Source organism: Maylandia zebra, linkage group LG18 (assembly GCF_041146795.1).
Source record: "Maylandia zebra isolate NMK-2024a linkage group LG18, Mzebra_GT3a, whole genome shotgun sequence".
Taxonomy (NCBI): domain Eukaryota; kingdom Metazoa; phylum Chordata; class Actinopteri; order Cichliformes; family Cichlidae; genus Maylandia; species Maylandia zebra.
The window spans coordinates 9939908-9960047 of NC_135184.1; the positions used below are offsets into that span (position 1 = coordinate 9939908).

Sequence of the window (20140 nt, forward strand, 5' to 3'; positions counted from 1 at the left end):
GAGTATGAGAAATCCTGCAGGAAAAGTTGATATTTACACAGAGAATAACTGCACAAACTTTAAAGTTCACATTAAAAAGTAATCTATCACAAAAGGAACTAAAAAAGTAGATGAGAATAAACGGAAAAAAATGTCAATATCATAAAGTGCTTACAAGACTGACAAAATTGCATGATAGCATTAGCCTCAGGTTGGTTTTAGAGATTGTTGTTATTTTTCTCTTTGAGAGTAAGCTGCTGATTTCATTTTGAATGGCTTTTAATGATTAGCTATTAAAAAAAGACTAACTCCTGCGCTGGCTTTCTGGCAGTGGCTTGTCAATCATAAACAGCCGTACTCATTAAGAAAGAGATGCATGAGCTGCAGGAGGAGGGCTGTACTTTCAAATCCTTAGTATTTCAACCTACGACTTCTCTCAAGTGAGAGAAACAATTGCTCAACTGTCACATTTTGCTCAGCAGAAAAACTGTTGTATTAAATAGTCCAATTTTATTTTCACTTTAATCCATGATCTCTCGAAGGCTTTGCAAGATGACATCCCATTAAGTTTAGACAGCATGCCTATGACTAAGACTTACTGTAAGGAAGAACTAAGTCTTGAATGCTTATTATAAACAGATATTAAAACGACAAGGTGAATCCATTAAGTGCAGAATACGCACTGGAGGGACACTGCTAACATAGACTTTAGGAAGCATCTATTATGTAGACAAAAAGGCTTTTTATTAACATAAAACAATAAAACTGTTTGTGGTGCACCATTTCATTTATTAAATGAACATATTTTAGCTTGCTACTACTCAATCGAACTGAAATATTGTTAATAAAATAAGGTTGTTGTAGCAGACACTGAGCAAAATGAACAATAATTTGGAGTTATGACTGCCCTCCTCTTCAATCCAAGTTCATTATTCATTCTTCTTTTAGCTCTATTTTCTTTTCATCAGCTCCTGTGGGACTTTTCTGACTATTATGTCCTAAATGCTTCAATATATTCTGAAGCAAGAGAACCTAGTTATAGTGTAATATTACTCAGACTAAAAACAAAATCTTTGTCTGATGAAGTGTTCACGGTGTCTGATCAGCTTGCCATCTTTCACGCTGCATGATGTCAGCAGAACAAAATGACTTTGGATCACTCTTTGAGCCTCAACAAAAGCACAGTCTGATTTTCTGTTTGCCTTTCTGTTTTTTTTTTTTACATTAGAGCTCCACATTGTGGAAGGTGTCACTCATTGGAGAAGGTAGAAATATTTTTTGATATGCTGTCTTTTTGCCTGGACGTTGTCAGGTGTTCATCACCTGTATCGTGTATCAGCGTCAACTGTCATATGTCAACTCGTTTTTTGGTCCCAACAGTCTACATTTCTGCTTGATCCATTTTCATGGCTGAATCTGGAATAACAACCTTATCCCAGATGAATGAGCTGAATCTACAAAAAAAAAAAAAAAAAAGGGATTATGGTGCTAATTATCTGTGGGTTTTTCCACTGTGGATGGCTGGTTAACATTTAACTAATCCAAAGAAAGGTTGCACAGGGCTTTCACCAGTCTAGTGTTAAAATGCAGACAGCTTACTGTGGCTTGCCTTGGGAAAAATTTGTTTTAATCATAAGTTAATTTTACCAATATATGATGTTGGCCCACATTTATATGAACCTAGATGCTCACTGTAAATATGACCAGCTTCATTGAGTTTAAAATATGTCTAGTAGTTTACTTCAGTTTAATTCCTTCATGCTGGAATGCCAGAGCTAATCAGTCTGTAGAGATGTTAAATAAACTTTACTTTAAAAAAAAAAAAAAAAACAGTCATAAAGTTTGGTTAAATCCAAACAGACCATTTAGCATTTCGACAAATATAAACATTGGCTAAAACTGTTTGAAGAACAAAGAATAAGAAACAAAAAAGACTGAAAAAAAAGAACCAAGAAAATGTTGTGGCTTAATACAATTTATCCTTCAGCTATCATCTGGCCAATTATTTTCACTAATTAGATTAGGCAAAGCTTCAATGTGTCTGTTTGAACAGGGGTGTCAAACATAAGGCTCAGAGGCCAGAATACGCCCAGCAACGACTACAATCCGGCTCATTGGACGACTTTTGAAAATGTGAAGGAAGGCATCCATTCTTAAATACATTAATTAAGTCATAAAAGAAACGTTCCTGTTTTTCCCCACTATCTACTTAAGCACAAAGAGTCATGCAGACAGATTTCTTTCATTCACTACAGCAGGATTTTTTTGTCATGTAGAAAAACTGAGACATACTGTTTAACTTGCACTTATATTGAGCTATCTCACAAATTAAGTTCAAATTAAGACTGACAGACAGGAAAGTTTCACTGTGTCAGCCCACTGAAGATCAAAGTGTGCTGTATGTGGCCCACAATGTAAAATGACTTTGACGGCATGCAATGTTCAGACAATATGCAGTATTGCACCTGAATAATGCTATGTTAGATGAGCGCTATGCAAAGCTAAAAAAAAACATGTCAGTAAAAGCAAAACTAACTAGATGCTCCATTCACCACATTTCATCTGATCATCATACATCGCATTTACATGTGCAGGAACTAATTAAACCACGCAAAGAAAAACTAAGCAGCACACTCCACATTCAGAGTGCATACAAAGTGACTTTTTAGGTTTCCAAAGTTCAATCAAATCTGGTCTTGCCCTGCAAATGCACTGTGTACACGTCGATATTAACGTGTCCACTCTCTGTATTTTAAAAAGGCGGGCAGCTCGCAAGGCTGAACCCCAAATGTAATCACCAATAATGTCTACTCTTGCTCGAGGCAAAGATTAATGTGGATTCTTTACTTTTGTGAGGCATAAGTTGAAGTAGAAATACGGAAATTGTATTTTTAATAGTCTCATAATGGAAAAATCTTACGAGAGTAATACAAGACTAGAGTCGGGCTATTCTGAATGCACAGCGCGCATTCTAAAGCTGGATTGAGGAGGAAGAGGTGTTCATTTGTGAAGGTCGACCCGAGTGAAAGTCACAATTCATTTGGGAATGAGGTGAATGCACAATTCTTTTCCACAATCCTGCCTATCCTTTCTGCTGGATTTCATGGTGGCCCCTCCGCACCGAGACCGGGAGGCAGTTGCATTTCACACTTAGAGATGTCACCATGGAAACGGCACAAAGACATCTGTTGGTGGATGTTGCACATAACTTTCTGTTCTGTGTCCAAATTAAGGAGGAGCATGGACACACTTGAAAATAACAACAACAACAAAAGAAGCAAAACACAAGAGCCAGGGAAGAAAAGAAGAAGAAGCTCTGCATACGCAAACACATAAAAGACACATAAAAGTTGACCAGCATGAAAACTTACATGAAAGGTATTTGACAAACACCTCATTTGTCGCGACATGGGCTTCCTCGTGCGGTTTAGTATCGGTGTCTTACCTGATGGATGATCTCAGACACTGGCAGCTGGTCCGCGTACGAGTACACCTCTTTTTGCTCCTCTCCATTTACAGGACTGAAAAACAAAACACACAAAACAGCACGCTTTGAACATTTACTCAAGAAAGCAAATAGCACTCATACATTTGGCTTTTGTTACGTGGAACACCATCATTCAGTAATGAAGAAAAGCTGTCAGGAAGAGTAACAGACTCAGTGTTTCCGTTGGCAGTCTGTGTGCAGCTCAGGTGTGTGTGTCTCCGACAGTCAGTTGTATGCATTTTGATGCAAATGACCTCCCCTTTTTCTCCTTCTAGATAAATTAATGAAAGTTATCCTGGAACATCAGATGAGTGTCAAAATCATCTTTAAAGTAGAGGATGTGATTGGAAGAGATTGCCTGCATATCACTACCCATCACGGTATAATTCATTGAGTCACTCACCAACAAAAATCTATACTCCGAGTAGTCCACTCTCCACATTTTCACTGAAGAAGAAGTGTTAGAAGGGCTTCAAACTCCTGAGCCCCCTGTACATTCGCAATGCACTCTGCACTAATTCTTCTAAAACCCCAGTGAACATCGATGCAGAAATCAATGAAGTCAGAGGCAGCTGCACATTCAGCTTCAACACTCATATGGATCGCTTTCATATTTGTTGTCAGCTGGTGTTTGTTGTTTTTGCTCTACGGAAACTAGCTTCTTTTGGGTTCTCATTTTACAGATTTTATATATACCCACTAGTGCTAAGTCTGTTCTTCTTTGTTTAAATTTGTGTCGTATTATAAAATTTAGTGAGTTTACAAACTGTGGAAAATTAAAATTTGGAAATAATAGCATAGGGCGACTGTGGCTCAGGGGGTTGGGAAGCGTATCTGTAACCGGAAGGTCGCCGGTTCGATCCCCGGGCTCTCTGTCCTGGTCCTTGTGTCCTTGGGCAAGACACTTTACCCTACCGCCTACTGGTGTTGGCCAGAGGGGCCGATGGCACGATATGGCAGCCTCGCTTCTGTCAGTCTGCCCCAGGGCAGCTGTGGCTACAACCGTAGCTGCCTCCACCAGTGTGTGAATGTGAGAGTGAATGAATAGTGGTATTGTAAAGCGCTTTGGGTGCCTTGAAAAGCGCTATATAAATCCAATCCATTATTATTAAAAAGAGCATTTCATCAGCTCTTGGCTGACTCTACATGACATCGACATACTGTTCCGGTTTACTTTATTCAGCTTTGTCTTCACTTCTCAGTGGTCAATTTAAAAAAACCACCAGACACGCCTTTAGTATTTCAGAATAAGGTATCCATCATTCTGAAAGAATCAGCCTAAATCAGGTTGCTCTGAAGGACAAACGTTTAAGCCCATACCTTTGCAAATGTCACAAATCACTAGATATCTGCAAGAGGATAAGTCGAGAATGGCCACAATGTTTCTACAGTCACAATAAAATTATTTTAGTCCAACAACATGAAGAGCAGTTGATCAAACTGTGTTTAAAGGGCAAAGGCAGCGCCCTCACAAGCTACAGCACCATACACCATAAACACACAGTCATTTATTTAAATGTACATATGACACAAAATGCACCTGTAAAGTAGCTCTGTTAGGGGGTTTGTCTGAATAAATCCATGAGGTACATCAACCTGACAGTCACCGATGTCCGGATGACAGCAACCTTGAAAGTTACAAACAAGCCTAAAATAAAAAATTCTGACACAAAGTCAAACGGGGGTCAGAGCTAAGGTTTACCGTCAAGTGGAGGTTCAGGACTGACCGTCTTTCAGCAAAATTTAGGTCAGACAAAGTGAGCCACATCTCCCCTGTGAGCCATCATGACACACCTCCAGCCACTTGATGATTGAAACCTGTTCTTCTATTTGTGTCTTTCTTCACTCAAAGTTACTTTTACCCATCATTTTTCTCTCTGGCCATTTCATGTCACACTGACACAGACACACAGTCTCTTCTCGCGTGTGATGAAGAGAAGAAGGTGTTCACACAAAACAGATAGTAGTAAAGCGTATGGACTGGTAAGCAGGGAACCAACTTCCTGCTGAGCCTTCGGTGCGTGCCAAGCTTCTCTGCCACAAGAAACATGTCACTGAAAACACAGATGTGTCACCGCTGGGATCTTCCACCCTTTTTTTCCTCAACATTAGAAATGAGCTCTAATTCAATTCAAACTACTTTCTACTTTATTTTCCACAAAGACCTTTTTGGAGAGGCATTATAAGTCCTCTCTGCTTATTGTTCTGAGGAAGAAATTGATGTTTAGAAATGTACGACAGGATATGGAAGTGAGAGAGGCGAATGCGAGCTAGAAAATGAGACAGGCACATGTGTACACTCGCACACATGTACACATCTTCTCTAAATGTCCTCCTCCACTTGTCTGAGAGGCAGAACAAGCTGACAAAAGTGGATTAAAGCAGCACTATATTTAATAACAGCTTGTTTCCGAGGACATCTGTGATCTTCTCTCTGTGGGAACACACTGAGCTCACTACAACCCATTTTCAGGTCTTATGAAACACAATTTTCTAACTTTCGCAACGACATCTGGACAAAGGTTTCATAAAGATCCAGTTTCTGACATCGATTTAGTGATTGCTTTTTGAGATGATCCAGAAGTGCTGGCAAAAGGGTGAAGGTTGGTTTCTCAGGGGAGTGCCAATTCATGGGATTTAATACTCTTAAAGCATGCAGCATGGTTACTTTAAATATGGTTGTAAATAAAGATCAATTAGAGATCAACACTAACTGAATATACTACATTTTTTTCCTTATTTTTTATTTCAGGCATTCATCACTGTTTTCAACCATGCGCCCAGCACAGACATGTATCAGATACAGCAGGTTTGGACATCAGCTGGTCTCCCTTGTACAAAGGCTGCATGATATTCGATTGCACCATTGTGCAGGTAATAGTCTGGTGCCTCCTGCATGCTCTATCCACATAGCTCCCTCACCTGAACTGCAAAGAGTATTTTCAGAAGTGCAAACACATTTGAAGAGGACTATTGCTTGCTGTTTGCTACACGTGACAAAGGACAACTGTGGAAAATATCCCGACCCGTTTCTCCCAAACCTGTCCAAAATTCATGTGTGAAAAGGGCTTACCACAGTACAAAGATAAGCTGGTTTCAGCTCCTCGCTTTTCAAATGTGAAAACCCATAAAAATTTATTTTCTTCTATAAAAATAGCAAAACAGTCTAAAGAATCGCTTTTTCTTTTTCAAACAACAAAATCAATCAACTGAGGTAAGTGATGTTAATAAAACCCAGAGCAAACCTGTGATGCCCCCCCACCACCACCACACTAATAATTACAGCCTCAACTGCCTTATTGTTTGGCACTCTTGCTCATCTTTCTTTGATTCAAGTATAGAGAGACACTTTGCATTTTAAATAGGCATCTCTGCATAAATCTGGGCTCTCTATTCCTGAAATTCATTAGCCCTGCAAATATATATTTTTTGTGTTAAAATGAAACCTTTTCTTTCCTGACACACACCTTCTAACATTTAATCAAAAAAAAGAAAGAAAAAAAAAACAGAACATATCGAGTGCTAAGACTTTGCAAAACTGTCAAAAATTGCTTTTTTAACTCTTATTTCATGGCCAGTTATGGATAATCAGCCTTTGAATAGTCTAATTCCATTACATGTAATATTTTACACTGGTAAAACCTTGCAAACACGTTGAACCCTTCCATTCACAAAGACCCCTTAATAGGTTTTAAACATCTTCACACGTTAAATTATGAATAATTATTTATTAATGCCAACGCTGATGACTACATTAATTTAAATTATTGCAGTAATGAGGTCATGGCTATTATTTTCCACATGCTTGTATTGTAATCTCCCCACTGCTACAATGCTGTCCAGACCCAAAAGAAGCACAGAAAGCTTCCTGTCACCGCATTATCAGTCAAGTCCGAATGTGGCTGAGGAAACACCCTGAGAGGGCGTACAAAATGACAATAAATGTTGTTAGTCTTCCCAACATCAACAAAGTACAAAGACACTGCAAGCACTTTGGTGAATCAGTAAACTTAGTGCTGTTAAACTTCAAATGGATCGGGTGATTGCTGGTTCTTACATCAGAAATGGAGATAAAACGTCTCTCTCTAGGACTGAATTAGGCCAACAGCTAGCTCAATAACATTGTGTTGGTGTTTCTGTGCTGCATGAGGATCAGCAGGACTAATGTGCTGGCTGTAATCGATATTAAAGTAATAGGGGAAGTTGTGTGCAATGAGTAACTTGCGCGGGGCCACAAACAGCCAATGACTAAAATCAGTATTGTAATTGCCTCTAATTACTAATTAGCAGCCAACCACATTAGATTCTTTAATACTTCCCAGTGGTTCAATTAAAACCCAGTTAATGAAATTAATACAAAGGGTTGGGGGAGTGGTGGTATTATCATTAATAAAGTTAAATTCCCATTGCATCTTTAGGTTGAACACAGTAAACATCTGTTCCTGCAGCTTAGAGAATCAGTGTATGGAAACTGTTTGCAATAGCTGTGTGCTTCCTAAAACTCCTGATGATTGTGCTTATTATGGCATTAGTGGAGCTTGGTGATAAAGCAAACAATACATCGTGAGGCACAGAGAAAAGGTTTGACAGCTCTCTACAGCCATCTAGTGGCTCAACCTATTTATCACAAAATGTAAGCATGCACCAATTTGGATATGTGCAATTCACCACAGGGTAGCGCCACAGATCATCTAAAGCAAACACTGCTCATTACTCACTGCCACTTATGAAGACAGACTGGATTAAGTCTGAAGGCTGACAATGAAGATGCCCAATTATGAGCTCCGCTTCTCTCTGAAATAATGTTTTCAGTGTCATTATTGATTATAAAAGCAGTAAATGCGTTCTAAATGAGCAGCACCATTACCCAAGACAAACATGTCATTGGTCAACTTTACAATCAGGTCTTAAAACCACCACATGGTAGTCATAGTGACAGCCACTGAGTGCTTTAATCTTCCAGAAACAGGCCAATCAACACATCATTAGCAGAGGAATCAATATCACTGATGGGAGGTGTACTAAACAGAAATCAAAGGCTGGTTAGTTGGAAACTGAACACAAAATGAATTTGGCTGCTGGCAGTGAGGCTGGCCTAAATGAGAGTATTTTATAAGGGTCGCCCCCCCTCATGTCATCATGAAAGTACAGCCCAGCCCATGTTCAACTTCATTTCATATCCCTTTAATATCTACCTTTAATCTCCCTTTCTGTTGTTACCTTTAGTTCATTTTGAAAAGCTGGAAACAATTTGTGAACAACTTATTTTTGCACAAGTATCTTTAATGCTACAGTCACATTTGGGAAAACAGTGGTGCCAAAATAATTGCAATTGCATGCAATGAACTCGCAGTGCCATTGCCTTTGAAATGATTGTTTCAAAGAGGGGGGACAAGGTCTGCAACCACTCAACCTCGGTCCATCAAGAAGGTGATAAAACGGCAATAAGTTGGAAATTAGATGCAGTCAGATAATACAGTGATTAACTACCATAAATAGCTGAAAAGAAATCGCAAATCTGTATCCATTTACATATTCAAAGTCACATTAACTTATACTACTTAACAGATTACTTTAATTAATTGCCCAGCCAGAACCTCATAGACCAAAAGGTTGAGTGTGTTGCATTCTAGACCTCTGCTACTTTTTTTCCAAATGCAAAGTTAATCACCAGGCACCCACTGATTTTTAGTTTCTAGCAGGTTGCCATCCTGTTTTTATTCTAGTTTGATTGATGCATACCTTTTGCCATTAACAAAAAAACAAATAAATTAAACTTACTCCTCCTCCATCTGCTTGATGGGGTCAGTCAAGTTGATGGCATCCATGGTGAGCTCAACTTTGCGGACACTACCAAAGAAATCTGTGATGAGAACACTTCCAGGATCTCTCAGGAACAGGTCAGTACGATGGCCTGGAGTGGACACACACTGACTCTTTGGACACACTTTGAACTGTGGAGGCAGAGACAGCAAAGATTTCACATTAGGAATATTCAACATTGTTCTAAATTAGTGGTTTCTGTCACGTTGGATCTCTATTTGGGAGCCAGTCAGCTAGTCCACTGACAGTTGCTGAGGGAAACCAACAATTTTCTGGACAACAGATAACACAATTCCTAATTGGTTGATGGCACTCTGGATACAAGCAGGCTGCAGATGGAAACCACCAAGCTTTGTGTCCCAGTGTCCTATGCATGCAGATTCTGGATATGTATATGAAGATATCTGTTTATTCAAACTATATAGAACAAAAACAACTAACAATGTCTCTCTAAATATAAATATTCGCCTCATGACAATGACAGCTTTAGCAGCAGCATAACTTGCATGTACAGGTCAGCTCTGCACAAAGACACAATACTAGATTTATTCCTTTTTGCACCACCAATTCCAAGTTCCAGTTGCAGCTAGTATTGAGCTGTTGCTCTGGGAGGTGTGACACCGTGAGAAACAGATTAGAGGCACTGTGCCTGACATTTGTGCATGTCCTTGCCAATTACAATTTTTAGCACACTTGTTATGTTACCACTTGTGAATGAATCCTATGTGAGTTTATCAATGTGTTGTTTTCCGCTTGAAAAGAATATAAAAATCACATAACTGAGGTCAACATTATTTCCTCAGCCAGACAGGACTTGAAAAGTACAGCAAATGGCACGACTTTGCAGCTTGGATCAGGGGGGGGAAAAAAACAAGAACGAAAACTCAGAGGGCTCATCCAGAAAATCCATAGTATTGATCCTTAATTCCCTGAAAAGGCACAACAGAGAATCTACAGAAACAGAAAAATTGGAAGAAAAAAATAATAAGCATGTGTCAAAACACACAGAGTGCCAGAGTAACGATCTGAGGTGCTTTGAGCATAACTCCGGGTGACGCAGATGAGGAGTGGCCCTTGTGGCACGAGGCTAAAAGATGAAAAAGGAGTTGCTGCTGAGACTGAGTCATGGACCAGAGCAACATGTACTCACCATTTCCACCCTGATGTGTCAAAGGCCAACGACTGCAACACCGTATCAGATATTCTGTTTCAAGTGTGACCTGTGTGACTTTTATCTGACTTCTTTTGGCCCACAGACAGAGGAAGAGGACAGTACAAGAAAAACACTGCTTCAGGTATCAGCAGTGCTGATTGCCACATCCTTCCTTTTAAAAGCTGACTTTCAAAATAGTCAATCTAATAAAAATCTGCATACCTTTTTTGTTATGTTCTGTTGCAGTAACTACAAATGAATGTATAACAAATAAAACGATGGTGTTCAAAATGTGAGACACCAGAGAAAATCTCTTCCTTTCTGTCACTCAAGTAGAAGTAGCACAACTGTAAACTTAAATTTGCATTAACACCCCTAACGTATTTTAAAGAGTATAACAAGAATTTTATTTTGTGGTTCAGGAAATTGCGATTTCCTGCAAACAGGTATGAGGAAGTTGTGACCATACTGGACACACACGCTAACACAGGCTCACCAGATCATTCATGTTGGTTTTGCTTGCAGGATGGATGTCTTCAAGGAACTCCAGCATGTAGAACGTGTAACGATCCATCAAATGGACTCCTATGGCCAAATCTGGCTGGTGCTAGAATGAGACAGATTTTAAAAATGTAAAGGATAAGAATAGTTGCTAGAATGGGCGCTGTGGTGGCATTTTTACTTCTAGCTCATTAATCAAACCTCTACACTTTTACACAATGAACACTTACAGTCTTTTAAAATACACATCCACACCAACATTCACAGATTTGTATTATAAAATTCATCCCAAGTAACAATTTATGGAACTTTTTCTTTAGTTAGTCAGTTATAGTTTCCGTTGCAAATCTGTACAGTATCAAAATCTGATAAGTGTCACCTGGCATTGAAATTGAACAACGATTGTCACAGCACAAGTGTGTGAAAGGAAATGAATTAGAGACTTGTGGCAGCAGGATAGCTTCATGAGTGATATTCATTATCTTAAAGTACACAGAGGTTTCAGTTTCTGCTGTATTGCAGACAGACATTTTTTTCTCCTTTATTTATATTTGTTATATATTTTAGAGTATATTTAGTTTAGCCTTTAATTTAATTGTTAGTTATACAACTAAAACATTGGGGGGGTTGAGGTGTTTGCTGTTGCACTGTGACAGCTCAGATGGGCTCCAGTCCCCTGTGACCCTGAATAAAACAAACCGGAAAAGTAGTTTAGAAAATGGATGGATAATTTCTGTAACAATGCAGTTTCTCTTTGGGATTAATTAAGTGCTTTGTCTATCCATCCATTAATCCATCTCCAATAACGGAGGAAGTAAGAGTTTTCAACCCCCTGGGGGTGTGAAAATGGAAAATGCAAACAGCACTGACATATCACCCCCTGTTTAAATCCAATATTCACGCTTTTTTAAGCTCCACTGTGGTCTCTAACGGCTCCTAAGGGAAATATCCGGTTCTCATATTTCTTGATTCTCCGATATGTTTACAGACTAGTGTCTTACTCTGTATGCTCTTCAGTGTGGAGCAGGTAGAGGAGTGTGTTTGTTTTAAGCTTTTCCACTGGAAGCAGCTGCTTTGGACAAAACGCTGCTATAAGAGCAGAAAAAGTGAAGCAGATCAATAACGTTGTGGAGCACAAAGCTAAACACTGAATCAGGTAAATATCCCCTCACACAATCCAAGGCTGTAAATACATCTTTATCTTTAGGTTCAGTTCATCATGAAATTAAATATTAGTTTCATATTTTTTGTTCAGTCATTTGATATTTTAAATTTAAAAACGCTGTGATATAAAGCAATTATAGCTGCTTTGAAAGCTTGCATAGTATTAGCTATGTACAGCTGACAATTTGAAGTCATTAGCTGATAATGTAAAAATAATAGTGCCTGCCAGTGCCACCCGTCAGCATCGTAGTAGATACACCTATGATATCAATTTCAAAATCCTACACCATTCTTGAGTTTTTGCATTCACAAGAGTTTCAGAAAACTTGACCTCTGACCTTAAGGTCAAGGTGACTGAGATTTGAACTCGTCTAAGATTTTTAAAGCCCATTTAAAAATCCTAGGTGAACTCCTTCTTGAGTTATTGCTTTCACAAGATTCACAGAAAACGTGATGTACGGCTTCTAATCCTACGGTCAACGTCACTGAGATTTGAACTTTAGTATCAGCCGCGATACCTACCTACAGTTGAGGCCTACAGTATTAATTTCAAAATCCTACGTTGCCTCATTCTTGCTCAAAGGAGACTTACGATGCTTTCCTTCTTCCGTGATGTACATGTTGTTACAGTGGTGCATGCCAATATTAAAATGGCCAAAGTTTTTTTTTAAAATTAGGGGCTGAATGTACAAGCAAATCCTGTAAATAAAAAAGCTCAGACTATTTTAAACAGTCCATAGAGCAACGATATGTTTGTTAGAAAAGCAGAGCCAAGCTGAAGAAATTTGGAGCAGGGGAAGGAAGCTAAAAGGCTTTTATAATCAGAAGGCTCTCTAGAACAGTCCAAAAACAAATATTTATAGCCACAATAAACCATGTCAGTAAAATTTGTTCTGTTCAGCAAATAAATAAGGTCTTCTTTGGTTGTTTGTTTGTTTGGTCTTAACTTTGTATTTATTGTATTTTTCAAAAGTAGTGTAAACATTAAAAACAGTTGGTCATACATAAAATGTAGTTTGGCACTATTTAATGTCATAAAATTGATATTTTTAAATGTCCCCTCATCACAGTCCCTTTCCTTGAAAAATGCTTATTTTTAGATATTAAAAGACTCATTATTCATAAGTGTTTATGTTATATTCTGCTAATCCCCTATTTGGCCATTTCAGTGTTTTTACAGTGGTTCTGTAACTTACACACACACACACACACACACACACAACGCACACACACAACGCACAACTGAGCACAGTTTTAGATTGGTCCATCAACAGTGCAAAGCAGAGAAAGAGTGAGCAAGTTTCCCCCCCTCAGCTCCTGCCCTCACTGCCTCTTGAAGACTTTTCAGGATTTTTCTAACTAAATTATGCAGTGGAGGGATTTGCACTTTAAGCTATACGTCTCAAGCAAAAGGTCAGTGTTGTGTAAAATGTGGAAGAAGAGGGGGGAAAAGAAGCAGCATTGTTCTTGTATTTGAGTGCAGTGCAGAGCTAGTAGGTTTCTGATAATTATTAGTGAGATGAAGAACTTGTAACATGTCACATTTCTTGCAGACCTTTCTTAGTTTGAATGCTAAAAGAGAGAAGACATTTGAATAAAAATTCAAAAGTGCAACACTATTTCAAGTAACACTGACTGGTGTTGCAGGGGGGTGAGAGCGTATGAACACAGAAATCAAGCTAGTGCAATGTGCTATGAAATCACACTGCTTATTAGAGAATCTGACAAGCTGATGGATGATTTTTAATTCATCTTCCACGTGAGGGAAGATAACTCACCGACAGGGAGTCTTCTCCAACTTGACTGCTGGCCAAAGCCATGATGTTTGGAGAGTAAAATCTTTCATACATGGAGGCGCCTTGACAGGTGTCAATGATGAAGAGCAGCTCGTTGTACCTGGAGACAAACACACGCACACACACGAACAAACAGAGGATCATACACATTCTCAAACAAAACTGATGGGAGAATGCACAGCTGGCATAACACTCATCCATTTGTTCCAATAAACAGATATTACACAAACCTTCTAACCATCTTTCATATTGCAGTTACCATGGTGACCAAGAAAAACCAACAGCTCCATTCAGTCCTGCTAACACTCCCATGCACACAGCTTAACCACCACCCCCTTCCTTTCCCTTCCCTCCATCCTCCTTTCCTACAAAACACTACATTTCACTACAACTTCTTTCCCCTGTTTAGACAAACATGTAGAGACTGTCACATCCAGTAGACTTAATCGAGGTGGTTTGGGGATGATAAAGGGAGGTCTCTTCGGTGGCTGTAATTTAGCAGTTCAACCCTGCAATTATCACATCAGCATGAAAGCTGGCGTCACTGAGCTTTTATCCAGTAGCCTGGAGCCTGACTGTAACCCAGACACTCACCGTGGATGATAATGGGTTTGGACAACAATAGAGGCACTCGCAGCAGCAAGGTGAAAGCTCATTTACCATCTCGTGATTTACAAATTAAGCAAAGCAGTGGCTTAAATAGTAACCCCAATTACAGAACAAAACAGCCTCTACTTTTAGAAGAATTTAGGAAAACATGACAAGTTCAAGGTAATTTCAAGAGTACTAATACAGAGAATGCTGTGCTAACACTTTGTAATCCCTAGCTTATCCCACATAGAACACGATCACATGGTCTAAAGTATAAAGTTAAAATAGATAATGAAGGCCACAAGGGACAATACGATCTATTTACTAAGTTCAACAATTAGTTTGTTTCTTTTTCTACTCCAGTTGTACTCATAAAATTTCCACCTGAAATGATTCCTTAGTTAATTCATTCGCTAAGGGGTGTCAAATTCAATTTGACATCACGCTGGGAAATGAGAACCACATTAAGGGTGAGATCAAGTTTACTGAAATTCTTTAATTAAACTGAAAATGCAAGTCCAATATAGTCTTCACATGTACAAGTTGGCTTAAGTGAAGCCCAGGCCAAATAGTGCAATGTTTATAATGCACTCTCATTACAGTGGTTTGGAGCATTTAACATTAAAACATATATCAAAATACTGAATCTGTAATTTTATTTTTCCATATATTTCTACAAATCTTACCCAATGGTTGAAATGTGAAATTTCACAAAGTTAAAAGTAAAACCTCTAGATTTAGCTGGAAGAAACCCAGCTACAGTAAAGCGTACTGTACAGTATGCTTTAGTCATTTTCACCGTCCTTGGCTCCGTTTCTGTGCTGATGTGCAGATTCAAGGCAAAGCAAATTTCATTCTTTGAAAACAGCAGTCATCTCAATGCAAATATACACAGGTCACTCTTTATGCCTTCAGAGTCAGCTTTTATATTCTGTGCCATTTTCTGTGAGCTAGCTTGTTATTTTGCAGCTGCAGTGTGCCCGTCTGTTTTGTGTGGCATACAGACACAACGAAGGGGGACGGATGTGAAGTGATACGCTAGCCGGATTAAACTTTGCAAAGGACCAGATATGGCCTAGAAACCTTGTGTCTGCCACACACGCATTAGCGAATCATTGTTCCTAGATTTGTCGTTGTTTATTTTACTAACAAAACTAGACATCCAACAGCTTCAGCTTCAGCTATACATAAAAAATTGTTAGTTTCAGACCGATTGATAACAATTCCTATTGATTTATTAATTACTCCACTAAATATGGCCCAGCTAAATGTTAAAACTCATGGATAGATGGTTCAACCAGTTAAAAATTATTATCTGTGAATATTTTCCTGCAAGGTTTTGCTTCCATCACGAATGTACAATAGGCAAGAAAAATACTTAAACAATGAAATTTAAAGATTTTTTAAATATATATATGGTTTCATGGCCTTCAAGTTAGCCCTTTAGATTCACACATTTAGCTCCTCATTTAACTACTGTATTCCTACTGCATATAAAACTTAATCTACAATTTACAGGCAGGAAAAAAAGAACTATCAAGGCTACAAGTTGATGTTCCCAATGACAATTGAAAGCCCAGCACTACCTTTCAAGCTGAGCTGAAGCTATTTTTAAAAAAGCCTGAATAGAGAGTATACAGTTTCACTGCACTGACAGCACTCTTTCAACCACTGAAGTCATTTGATACACACAAAGCCTTGATAAGAGAATCAATTTAACGTAACACACCTCTGATAATCATCTGTTTTGCTTGTTATAAAGAATCAACAGAATGGGAACCTCCTGATAAAGTTATAATACTCATAGGCTGTGATGTTTTGTGCTGTTAAATGCTTGTTGGCATGCTGCACAGCTAAATGCCCTGCAGGGCAAAGAAAAAACAAGTAAAGTAGACCTGACAAACGGGATTATGTGAAGTCACTTTTCAGTTTATTTACCTTCTTTTCTGCCACATCTGCTCAAAAGCATCTGCCAGTTCCACATTACTAATCTCCTCAGAGTCCTGGAACTTCAGAAAGCCATTCCCACCGTGGCCTGTTAATCAACCACAGATTAAAAATAATTAATTCAACTTTGTTCAACTTTAATTACTTCAACTTCATAGGTACATTTTTTCCCTTTAAGTACCTGTCAGGTATATGAGGATGTTGCTTCGATCATCAGAAAGGAGGCGTTTAGAGCGTGGTGTGCTGGGAGGCAGGCGCCCAGTCAAAACTCGCAGGAAGTTCTCCACAGTTACCTAAGGCACACACGGTACAAACCTGTGGTCATTTTCCATCTATGTCTCTGACAGGAAGTAGTAAATTAGTTGTTAAATAAAACTATTCAAAGATTGAAACTATACAAAACAAAAGCCAGTAAAAAGAAAAGTTAGTGATGAAAAGTCAATTCGTAATACTTAAATTGTCATTGGTAGGATCAGTAAGTGACCACATTTTTGATCTTCTCCACTTATCCTTTAATTAAAATTTGATAATCAGCTCCTATCTGAGTTTTTTTTCCTCTGTTTTTAATGATTATTGGTTTTTGTTGCACATGAATGTGGTGTGACAGCAAACAAAGACGGGCAGTACAGTGTCATTGTATTTTTAAAAAGGCACAAAACAGAGTGAGTCGTCAAAAAACAACGAACTCGCCTTAGTCCATAATAATCAGAAAAATAAATAAAAACCGGCTGGGCCCCATTTTAGACGTGTAGATTATAAAATGTCCTGGTCAATAAAAATGTTGCCTTGGACATAATCCGTTTCTCCTCAAGTTATTTAACGCAACACTGAAGGTGAAACACAGCATGTGAGACTGTCACATAAATCACAGTAAATGTTTATATAACAAGCTGAGCAGAATCAAACTGTCTGGGATAGGAAAATATTTACAATTTATGCCAAACGGTCATGAACATTTGTGATTATGCTCAAGCGATTCATCTTTTTCTGGCTTCAAAATACCCAATTTTTGCATTTAGACTTTAAAAATCACTCAGGGCTTGTTGATACACATAAGGCTAACATAAGTGTTGATTCACAGAATGAAGGTGAGGTGTAAACACCTGAACTGACCTCATAACCTCGATAGTCCACTTCCACATCGTCACCATACACATTCAGCTCCATGTTTTTGTGACTGAACACTGTAGCAGGTTTGGGATTTCTGTGGTTACAAGCCATGTCATCAGCCAGCATCAGAACTATGTGGCTGGTGATTAAAAAAAGAGAAAAAACAGAGTTAATATGATGATATTGAAATAAGTAAAAGGACAATGGCTGCTATCAAACACGTTAACTGTTATGTTGTGAAGGATAATGCATTTAGCCTGAAAATTAAATTGCATCAGTTTGTTTATTGATCTTACAGTTGGACCAGCTGTTGAATATTTTGAAACTTTTGACATTTGGACATCAAGAGCTCCCACCAATCATACAGTCAATCGCTAACCAGCACTACCACCACAAGTACTGTGTAACTCTCCAGAGCCAGGACTGATTTCTGAAACTTTACTATCTCGAAATAAAATGAAAACTTATTAGTATATGCACACTTGTTCATCCTGTTGCCACTGGTGCCCTTCTACACAAAACAGACCTTGTCAAACGTATTTGCCATTTTCTCCACGTTGGATGTTTTATTTTACCGCAGCTCTCCATCTGGGAAAGGCCCCAGAACAAACAACAAACCAAAGTAGGCTGTGGAAAAACTTTTGAGCACTCACTTAATTCATTTTGACACAATACAGGCACCTTGTAGAATGGACAGCATGTTCTGAGGTGCTCTCAGCTAAAGCCAAGCCTAACAATGGACAGCACCATAGACTCAGTAAACTTATTCAGAAGTCCGCTTCGGCCCCGGATGTGGCCGTGGACAATCGATGTGCAATAATAGTGAGCAGGACAATGTCAAAACTCTTCTGAAAGTCCAGTAAAATATCCCATACCCTCTAAACAATGTTCTGGCTAGCCAGGGGTTCAGCCAAAGACTAACAGCATGAGCTTCTTCATTGCAGTAGCTGTCCAGTTACACAGTTCCTCTTTCTACTGTACCTCTTTTTAATAAATTTTTGAGCAACTTTTACAAAACACTTCACCTGCTGGGATGAATAAATTTCTCCCTTAACTACTGAATACACAATGATAATTAAAAATGATTGTTCAATTACATCTAAGATTAATTAATTGATAGTCAGAATACATATTTCTTTCAGAAAGCAACCGCATAATATGCTATATCTTGTTAAATCCAGCAATAATTATTATTATGCCGAAAGACTATTTATGTTATTGAGTCTTTAAAATATCTCCAAATGACTGCAACTGTCACATATTTTCAACACTGATTACTCTGGAAAATATAATGTCTAATAAACTGGTTTCTCTTCATCATGCATGAAAATATTGAAAGGTCCCCATTATAAATTTACCTACTGATCAACTTGACCTCTTCAGAATGTCTAAAATCCAAAAATATTTCATTAACTACCATATAGAACCAAAATATGTTTCAATTCCTCAAATTTTAAATGTCTTTGCTATTATAAGTGAAATTTATTTTTACACCTTACATGATTGTGTGACTCAACAACCTGATTAATCGTTTTAATACTACAGTGACCAGGATAACTAATTTCTATTTCTATGCTTATAATACACAATGGTCCTTTTTGGCTAAACTTAACAACCTCAATAGCCTTTTCGGCCTCAAATACCTCATCTCAGTCCTGGCAAAATTTAAATTCTCGTGTTCGCCCTAAAAACTTCTGTATAGAGATGGTAAGTGGCCTGCATTTGTATAGTGCTTTTCTAGTCCCTAAGGACCCCAAAGCGCTTCACACTACATTCAGTCATTCACCCATTCACACACTGGCGATGGCAAGCTACATTGTAGCCATAGCTGCCCTGGGGCGCACTGACAGAGGCGAGGCTGCCGGACACTGGCGCCACCGGGCCCTCTGACCACCACCAGTAGGCAAACATGGGGTTAGTATCTTGCCCAAGGATATTTGGCATGCAGGCAGGAGGCAGCCTGGGATCGAACCACTGACCTTCTGATTAGTGGCTGACCTGCTCTGCCACCTGAGCTACAGCCACCCCTAGAGGTCAGTTATTACATCAGCTCTCTTGTTATAAATACAGATCATCTGCTAAGAACCCTGATAATATTTTGAGCATTTAAAATTTGCATATCACACTTCAAAGCTCATCCAGTCTTGTTTTTTTTTTTCTTTTTTTAACTATGATCCATCCATCCATCTTCTTCCGCTTATCCGGGGCTGAGAAGCAGGGGCAGCAGCCTAAGCAGAGAGGCCCAGAGCTCCCTCTCCCCAGCCACCTTCTCCAGCTTGCCCTGGGGAACACCAGGGCGTTCCCAGGCCAGCCGAGGGATATAATCTCTCCACCGTGTCCTGGGTCTGCCCCGGAGCTTCCTCACGGTGGGACATGCCCCGAACACCTCACCCAGGAGGTATCCTTATCAGATGCCGAACCACCTCAACTGGCTCCTTTCAATATGGAGGAGCAGCGGCTCTACTCTGAGCCCTTCCCGGATGACTGAACCTCTCACCCTATCTCTAAGGGAGAGGCTAGCCACAATTCAGGGGAAGCCCATTTCTGCTGCTTGTACCCACAGCTGGTGACCATAGGTGAGTGAAACAT

At 39.0% G+C, this 20140-nt stretch overlaps 1 protein-coding gene across 1 annotated transcript in view; it reads right to left on the reverse strand.

Moving 5' to 3' along the window:
• Positions 1–20140, reverse strand: part of pigk (phosphatidylinositol glycan anchor biosynthesis, class K) — a 32688-nt gene that overhangs the window by 11445 nt on the left and 1103 nt on the right. The window contains exons 4-10 of the mRNA XM_076877085.1: positions 17555–17690; positions 16623–16734; positions 16433–16529; positions 13886–14003; positions 10939–11049; positions 9248–9420; positions 3425–3500 (exon numbers count right to left, since the gene is read on the reverse strand). Coding sequence (XP_076733200.1) covers positions 3425–3500; positions 9248–9420; positions 10939–11049; positions 13886–14003; positions 16433–16529; positions 16623–16734; positions 17555–17690 — 823 coding nt within the window. The remainder of the gene's footprint in view (positions 1–3424; positions 3501–9247; positions 9421–10938; positions 11050–13885; positions 14004–16432; positions 16530–16622; positions 16735–17554; positions 17691–20140) is intronic.